Source organism: Oryza glaberrima, chromosome 4, assembly GCF_000147395.1.
Source record: "Oryza glaberrima chromosome 4, OglaRS2, whole genome shotgun sequence".
Lineage (NCBI taxonomy): Eukaryota > Viridiplantae > Streptophyta > Magnoliopsida > Poales > Poaceae > Oryza > Oryza glaberrima.
In genome coordinates, this window is record NC_068329.1 from 13,690,113 (window position 1) to 13,698,803 (window position 8,691).

Here is an 8,691-nt window from a genome sequence, read left to right on the forward strand (position 1 = left end):
TTCGTACATAATTTTTTTTTAAAAAAAATACTACCATTTAACTTTTTAAAAGCATGTGAGTGGAAAAAAAAAGAGAGATGAGTTGGGAAAGAAGGAAGAATACAGTCTAAATATTCTTCACATAGCTCCACACAAAATAATTGGTAAAGCACCTGACCAAGACATTTACCAAACTTATTATTATAAATTTAAAAATAGGTTTATTTGATATTTTCAAACAACTTCTATATTTTTTTAAAAAAAAAGCATCGTTTAGCCGTTTGGATTTATTTTGGCTTCAAACCGAATCACAAAAATTGTGTGCGGCACTCGTTCTCAAGTCCTTCTCAAACTGCCAAGTGCCAACGGCGTACTTCCGCCGCATGGAATCCGACGGCGAGGACACGCCGGCGGCGGCGGCGCGGGCGTGCGGCGCGGGCCACCGCGCGTCGCACTCGCTGCCGACCTCGGCGGGGGGCCGCGTCTGCCTCTCCTGCGCCGCGGCGCTGCTCTCCTCGGCCGCCTCCGCGCCGTCCCACCACGTCTCCCACGCGCTCGCCGCCCTCTCCCTGGCGCTCGCCGACCCGGCCTTCCTCGCCCCGCTCCGCGCCGCGCACCCGCGCCTCCTCGCCGCGCCCCTCGTCGAGGCGCTCGCCGGCGCCGCCGCCCGCCGCGACGCCGAGCTCGCCGCCCAGGCGTCCGACCTCGCCGCCGACCTCGCCGCCGCCGTGGGCGCCCCCGCCGCCTCCGACCTCGTCGCCCGCGTCGCCCGCGCCCTCTCCTCCGGCTCCCTCGTCAAGCACCTCCACACGGTACGTGCGCCCGCTGCCTCAACCACACTCTCTGTTGTCTCCGAGAAATCCGTGTGCTACTGTGTGTGAGGACATGGATGCCGGTGGTGAGGTCAGGTGCAGTGGAGGATGGAGTAATCGAGTGTCTGAACAATATTTCACTAGCATATGGCGTTGCAAACGATATTAATCTGGCATATATCTTCTGCTGAAGGAAACGGAGGAACATTGTGTTATGGAAATGGTGCTTATAATGTCATTTCGAGGTAGCTTTTTGTAGATAATATTTCCAGTTTGTTCGGCTAATCTGAATATTTTATCAGTTATTTCCACATATTCGTTGCTTCCATTGATGATTTCTTTCTTAATGCCTTACACATGGCATGAGGGTTTTACTTCTCCTAAGCTGGATCATATAATTTGTGCAGCGTCTGAGTAATGCCCTTTATATTTCCGTGGTGTCATAACAAGGCAGGAAATTTTCGTATATAAATATATTAGAAACATTTTATAGGGATGCTTAGCTTGACCTGTTATATGAGTGAAAACAATGAACTCTGATGTTAAGCATAATCAATTACCTAATCATTTTTTAGCAATATTACAGAATCATTTAATCTATTAATTTCAGTCTCAGGAATATATTTGAAAGCTGCCAGCATTTGCTGTTAGGTTTTAGGCCACAGTTGGATGACGGCTTGATTTCCCTTTTACCATAGTTATGAATTTACGATTCCTGACTATTGTATCTAATCAATTGGGCTGCAGTCCTTTTATATCATCGTTTGACTGCACAGACTGGACCCTTTAAGGTGTGAGGCTTGGTACTCTCTTACAACTGTGCTGAATTAGTGGCAACAACACTATTGTAGTTTTACTGAATATATTTGCTGCCGTAATTTCTGACCCGTACATTTATGTCAGTACAGCTACACTGTTTGGGGATCCTGCTAAATTCTACCAAAGATGCTGCAACTTACATTGGAGATAAACAATCTCTTTACTTAAACCTTGTCAACAATCTCCGGCTACCAAGGTTAATACCATTGCATATTGACACTTTCCTCGCCTTGCGAATAACCTTATCTGACAGCATCCTTAACTTGTTCTGGTACAGTGATGAAATTCGTGGAGAGATACTCTTTGTACTATACAAACTCTCACTGTTAAACGCCACCCCATGGGATGACATATGTGATAATGACAATGTGGATCTTTCAGCGATTGGAAGAAGCTTGCTTCAATTTTCTCTTGAAGTCCTACTCAAAACCCAAAATGATGATGTTCGCCTGAACTGTATTGGTTGGTATATTCTTATTTTTCTTCAATATAGATGTTGATTTCTAACAAAATAAATACATTACATTCGCATGCATGTTATGGACAGAGAAAAGGTACTCCCTCCGTCCCCTAATATAAGGGATTTTGACATTTTGCTTGCACTGTTTGACCATTCGTCTTATTCAAAAAATTTTGGAACCATTATTTATTTTTGTGACTTACTTTATTATCCAAAGTGCTTTAAGCACAACTTTTCGTTTTTTATATTTGCACAAATTTTTTGAATAAGACGAGTGGTCAAACAGTGCAAGCAAAATGTCAAAATCCCTTATATTATGGGACGGAGGAAGTAGCACTATGATGCATTTCCATACGATAATGGTTTACTTACTGTACTGGCACATGCAATTTATAGCACCTCCAGATATGCAGTCAAAATTCTTGATGTTCTTTGCCTTATTATGGTTCTTGAGAGGCTGGATATAACTTCAATTATTAGTTGTTCTTATCATACGATTCATATCACTATTCATTCATGAAAGTTATAGAAAATTCAGCACTACAATTTTTTTCTGTACCATATCCACACATGGTGTTCATGTGAGCATTTAAATATTAAATACTTCCTCCGTTTCACGATGTAAGACTTTCTAGCATTGCCCACATTCATTTAGATGTTAATGAATCTAGACACATATATATATGTCTAGATTCATTAACATCTATATGTATGTGGCCAATGCTAGAAAGACTTACATTGTGAAACGGATGGAGTATATGATTAGTTAACGATTGAAAAGAAGTTTAACTGAACGTCTCTCACGGTTTGAGGAACTTGTGTTCTGAGAGAGTACGAAAAGATAACCTGCTGAAGTGAAGTTATATAAATCCACCAATTTCTGCAGTTGCATGTGTATGAATTTTTTTTTAGAGTTTTAAAATTGAAATGGATGCTTATGACAGTTCTGGGCTTCCAAAAATCTTAAGTATTCATCGAGGAAGTGAACCATTTTGGAAGGTTGATTAAGTACCTTAAAATTTCTTCACTGAATTTTTCATCCCTCTCTTATAGTGGTAATTCATATACATTTAATACATTCATTTAATTTGTAGTAATGAGTTTACATTTTCTTTTTATTATAGTTATGGAATAGCTCATCAATGTTCAAAATTGAAATTCACTAACTTGTTCTATACTCATTAGAATGCATAATGATTCTTTTGTTGTTTTCCGCAGCATTGCTCCTTACTTTAGCAAAGAAGGGGGCCTTTGACATTTTACTGCTTAGTGATCCGAGTTTAATTAATTCTGCTGAAGCAGAAGATAATGTGCCACTAAATGATTCTCTCATAATTCTGTTTGCTGAAGCTGTCAAAGGATCTCTGCTATCTACTAATATAGAAGTGCAAACAGGGACATTGGAATTGATCTTCCATTTCCTGTCATCTGATGCAAATATATTTGTTCTGAAAACATTGATAGATCAGAATGTTGCTGATTATGTATTTGAGGTTCTCAGGTTATCAGGTATGAGGAACCATCTTCTGCAGTCATCAAATGCCTCACAGTTTCTAACCAAGCTGTTATATGTTTCAGGAAATAATGATCCACTGGTCATTTCCTCTATTAAAGTACTATCCATTTTAGCCAATTCAGAGGAGAGATTCAAGGAAAAGCTTGCCATTGCAGTTTCTACTTTACTTCCTGTTCTTCACTATGTTTCAGAGATACCATTTCACCCAGTCCAATCTCAAGTTTTACGACTTGTTTGTATTAGCATAGTTAATTGTTCTGGCATTTTGTCGCTGTCCCAAGAAGAACAGATAGCCTGTACTTTGTCAGCAATTTTGAGAAGACATGGAAATGGTGAACTTGGCATGAGTTCTGAGACCTTTGCTCTGGTTTGCTCAATGCTTGTAGAGATTCTGAAGTTACCATCTGCTGATGACATCCAAAAACTGCCATCATTCATTGTAGAAGCATCAAAACATGCAATCTCTTTGACATTCTCTCACGAGTATGATTGTTTGTTCCTCATACCACATTCCCTCCTCCTTCTAAAAGAAGCACTTATCTTCTGCCTTGAAGGGAATAAAGATCAGATTCTTCGCAAGAAGTCTCTTGAGGATAGCATCATTGAAACCTGTGAAACATATTTACTTCCTTGGCTTGAAAGTGCTATTGTTGATGGTAATGATGAAGAAACACTGTCCGGCATCCTTCAGATTTTCCAAATTATTTTATCAAGGGCATCTGATAACAAATCATTTAAGTTTGCTGAGATGCTTGCCTCATCATCGTGGTTTAGCTTGTCATTTGGATTCATGGGCTTATTTCCTACTGACCATGTAAAATCAGCAGTATATTTGGTCATCAGTTCAATTGTTGACAAAGTTTTGGGCATCAGTTATGGGGAAACAATTAGAGATGCATGCATTTATCTTCCACCTGATCCTGCAGAGCTGTTGTATTTACTTGGGCAATGTAGCTCAGAAGACTTTAACTTGGCATCATGCCAATGTGCAATTCTTGTTATATTATATGTTTGTTCATTCTACAATGAAAGGTACTGATCTGGTGCATACCTGGTACATTCCTTTTGCTTACCTTGTAAAGAACTGTACATACATTCTCTAATATGATAATTGTTTACTAATCAGGCTGGCTGCTGACAATCAAATTCTGGCTTCAGTCGAGCAATACATTCTTCTCAATGGTGCGAAGTTCCCCCATGAAATCCCAGGCTCTCTGATGCTTACTCTTCTGGTTCATCTTTATGCCTTTGTCAGAGGCATTTCATTTAGATTTGGCATTCCACATAGTCCAGAAGCTGAGAAAACACTGTTCCATGCAATGACACACAAGGAGTGGGACTTGCTTCTGATCCGAGTCCATCTGATAGCGCTAAAATGGCTCTTCCAGAATGAAGAACTTATGGAACCACTCTCCTTTCATTTGATGAATTTCTGTAAATTTTTTTGTGAGGACAGAACTGTCATGCTTTCAAGCAGCACTCAATTGGTGGACATACAATTGATTGCAGAACTGGTATATTCTGGGGAAACCTGCATCTCGTCTTTGCTGGTATCCTTATTGAGTCAGATGATAAAGGAGAGTGCAGAAGATGAGGTCCTATCAGTAGTTAATGTTATTACTGAAATTCTAGTGTCCTTTCCTTGTACTTCTGATCAGTTCGTGTCATGTGGTATTGTTGATGCACTTGGTAGCATATACCTCTCCCTGTGCTCATCAAGGATCAAATCAGTTTGTTCCTTATTGATATTCAACATTTTACATTCAGCAAGTGCAATGACATTCACCTGTGATGATGATGCATGGCTTGCTCTTACCATGAAGGTACTCATGTTCATGTATGATATGAGTTCAATGATACACTGCCTGTTGGAGCTTATTTCATCCGTAGATATGCTTTGTCTCTGCTGGTTACCAACAGCTTTATAGAGAGTGACTATCCTGTAAAATCATTTCAGATTACAATCTTCCATTCTTCTTCCCATTGTTCTGAAAGGAGATTTCTTGTCTTTTGTTTTATAAACATAAGTTAGGAGTTAGTACTACCAGTACCAAGTCATAGGGGTTCCACAAAATAAAACCTTAGGCAAATGCTGATATATATATAAAAAAAGAAATGCAGAAGAGTAATTAGAGTAGCCATTTTCCTTTGCCCCTATTGGATCAAGCCTAGTGGCTTGCAGTTGCTTCCTTTGTCCTTCCAGTTCATTTTCATGAAAATGGGTGCAATTTTAATTGGTACCGCATTTTCTTTTGTTCCCTAATTAGAATTTAGAATTTTTCTAATTTACTAACCACTTTCTGTGCAGCTATTGGATTGTTTCAATTCTAGTCTTGCTTATACATCAAGTGAGCAAGAATGTAAGATATTAATTGGGATATTGTGCCTTATTTTAAACCATTCAGCAAACAAGGTGCTTATTGAGCCTGCAAAAGCCATAATCTTGAATAATTGTTTGGCTTTGTTGATGGATGGTATAGTTCAAGAAGCTTGTGCAAAGGGCCCATCTTTATTTCAACACAATCAGGAGACAACCTTTGGGGAATTATTGATTCTTATGCTTTTATTGATATTTTTCTCTGTACGAAGGTATGCAGCTGTATTGCATGCTTCATTTAATTGCTTGTGTATGAACTAATGATAGTCTCTTTTCTTTTCCAGCCTGCAAGCGATCTTAGAGGCAAGCATTGACTGGCAGGAATTCCTGCAATATTCAGATGACACTGAGTCTTCCTCTGTTCTTGGCATTCCGTGCCATGATTTGTGTCGTCTCATGCACTTTGGCCCTTCTCCCGTAAAGCTTATTGCTTCACAATGCCTGTTGGAATTGCTTAACAGAATTTCAGATCAGAGGAGCTGTCTTAATGCTGAGTTAAGATGCTCTGCAAAGTATCTGAAGTCCATGATTGCAGTGACAGAGGGAATGGTCTTCGATCAAGATAGTAGAGTTGCTGAAAATTGTGGTGCCTGTCTCACGGTGATTTTAGGTTGGGAGAGATTTGGAAGCAGAGAGAAGGCGGTGATCAGAGAATCTAAATGGTCTAGGTTAATATTGGAGGAATTTGCAGTTGCCTTGACTGCTCCTGGTTTGACATCCAAATCCTTCAGTAATCAGCAGAAGATTGCAGCAAATATAGCTCTTTCATTGCTCCAACTGAACCAAGTACCAGATTGGTTGACATCGTTGTTCAGTGATTCTTTGATATCTGGTATAGTTGCTAACCTTTCTGCTAGGAATGTTACCGCGGAAATTGTCACTCTCTTCAGTGAACTTATGGCCAAAAACTATCTCAATCAAGAACACATTGCTGGTCTACACAACTTGTTCCAGGTTCGTACTGCTGTCCTTTATATAAACAAATCAGAGTATGCATACATGTACTTTTGCAAGACGCCATATATAAACAATTCTTGATATCTGATTGCAATTTATCCCATTAGTTGTTCTGTGGTCTACACCCTCCAGTTTCAGGGGTTTCTCCTTAGTCCATATGGTATGATTGGAAGCAAGCAAAGTTTCTTTTCTTTTCCCTCTCTTGGATATGGGGTGGTTCCCTCGTTCCTCGTACTTAAACTTAATAGCAAGAAAATGCTTCCTGTTGTGTTCAAAAAAAAGAACCAAAAATAGCTGCATTCCTTGCTAGGCTGTGTTCTTTCATCCATTTTCCCAACCCACCTCTCTCGTTTTCCGCGCGCACGCTTTTCAAACTGCTAAACGGTGTGTTTTTGCAAAAGGTTTCTATATAAAAGTTGCTTAAAAAACCATATTAATCCATTTTTCAAAAAAAAATTAGTTAATACTTACTCCCTCCATCTACTTTTGATAGTCATATTTCATCTTGACACACAAACCAAGGATAAGTAATTCTACTTATCATCCATTTAAACATGCTACTAGTCATTCCTCGTAAATAAGCGATTTATTAATATTTACATTTCTCAATGCTCATGTAGTCAATCATGTGTGGAAGAATGGAGAGTCATGCATTAAATTCGAGAAAATCATTAAGAGGATAGGTTGTTGGATTGAAATATGCCTATCAAAAATAAAATTTTCAGATTTAGAAATATGACTATCAAAAGTAGATGGAAGGAGTAATTAATTATGCAATAAAACGAGCTTCGTTTTGCGTGCCAACCCCTCCTCCCGAACACAGCTAAGTACTAGAGGACCGAGTAACATCCGCATCTCTTCTTAAAAATATGGAAATGGTTTCCATCTCCAGCCTACCCAATGATCACAATGCTCCCTGAAGCGACGATTTCCGCGTATCCTGATGCAGGTCTGCAGGAGACAGGCCTACGAGGGAGGCGGCGGCTTGAAGGCGCAGCCGTCGGAGCAGAAGGCTGAGGCTGCGAGAAGCGCCGACGACGTGCGTGCTTTGCTCTTCGGCATGATGCTGGACCAGCGGGCGGGCTATCGCGCCACCGTCGAGATGGAGCAGCAGAGACTTCTCCGTGAGATCGACTCTTTCTTCTTCCAGGAGTCGAGCCTGCGAGCACAGAACAGCGTGAAGTAACTCAAGTCTCAAGGGCTTAAGGCCAGCCCCCGGCCAACAAACCAGGCACCTCGTACAGCTCCCCCCTAATCCATATAGTTTTTTTTTTAATCTGTATAGATGCTTATAAGTAATTAGGGATACTCACATCTTCCTTCTTGATAGTGTTTAAAGGGCGCAAAAATTAATTTGCCCCTTAGTCATGAGAAATGTTGAAGCTCCATGCTAAAATTGGTGTGCAAAACCAACACATAAACGAAATGGAATACACCAATCTTTCGGAAAAAATATGTACAGTTGATCCTTGAAAAATAGTTCGTGCTCATTACACTTTGTTCCTCTGTCGATTTTTTTTTTTTTGAAAACTCATGCCTTTGTTTAGGATGACTTTTTAAATTCAGAGCTACTCTCTCCGTCCCATAATATAAGGGATTTTGGAGGGATGTGATACCAAAATCCCTTATATTATACGATGGAGGGAGTATTGATGTTGGCTTGACCAAATCTTTAAATTCAATAACATATCGTGAAAAACAGCTTTTCAATCTAGAAAAGATTATAAATGGACAAAAATTCCAGACAACGGGCTGGCCTACCGGCCAATCG

The 8,691-nt window shown here is 40.0% G+C and overlaps 1 protein-coding gene across 4 annotated transcripts; it reads left to right on the plus strand.

Moving 5' to 3' along the window:
- Positions 1–322: 322 nt before the first annotated feature.
- LOC127771486 (protein PUTATIVE RECOMBINATION INITIATION DEFECT 1) lies at positions 323–8,391 on the plus strand. Of its 4 annotated transcripts, XM_052297402.1 has the most exons (10): positions 705–791; positions 888–1,036; positions 1,539–1,582; positions 1,700–1,806; positions 1,888–2,072; positions 3,289–4,618; positions 4,713–5,409; positions 5,895–6,175; positions 6,248–6,917; positions 7,870–8,391. In XM_052297402.1, the coding sequence occupies exons 2-10, from the start codon at positions 1,006–1,008 to the stop codon at positions 8,104–8,106; spliced, it is 3,582 nt and encodes a 1,193-aa protein (XP_052153362.1). In that variant the 5' UTR covers positions 705–791; positions 888–1,005; the 3' UTR covers positions 8,107–8,391. The 4 variants fall into 4 exon arrangements, with proteins under 4 accessions (XP_052153360.1, XP_052153362.1, XP_052153361.1 ...); XM_052297400.1 differs by lacking the exons at positions 888–1,036; positions 1,539–1,582 and having other exon boundaries at positions 323–791; positions 3,289–3,579; positions 3,649–4,618; XM_052297401.1 differs by lacking the exon at positions 705–791 and having other exon boundaries at positions 798–1,036.
- The last annotated feature ends 300 nt before the right edge of the window (positions 8,392–8,691 follow it).

What these genes read in the sequence shown, in the direction of transcription:
- LOC127771486 (XM_052297400.1), top strand. Translation starts at nt 363, where the DNA reads ATGGAATCCGACGGCGAGGACACGCCGGCGGCGGCGGCGCGGGCGTGC. An exon ending in AACAATCTCCGGCTACCAAG is followed by an intron (nt 1,807 to 1,887) that starts GTTAATACCATT and finishes GTTCTGGTACAG; the next exon opens with TGATGAAATTCGTGGAGAGA. An exon ending in ATATTTTTCTCTGTACGAAG is followed by an intron (nt 6,176 to 6,247) that starts GTATGCAGCTGT and finishes TTTCTTTTCCAG; the next exon opens with CCTGCAAGCGATCTTAGAGG.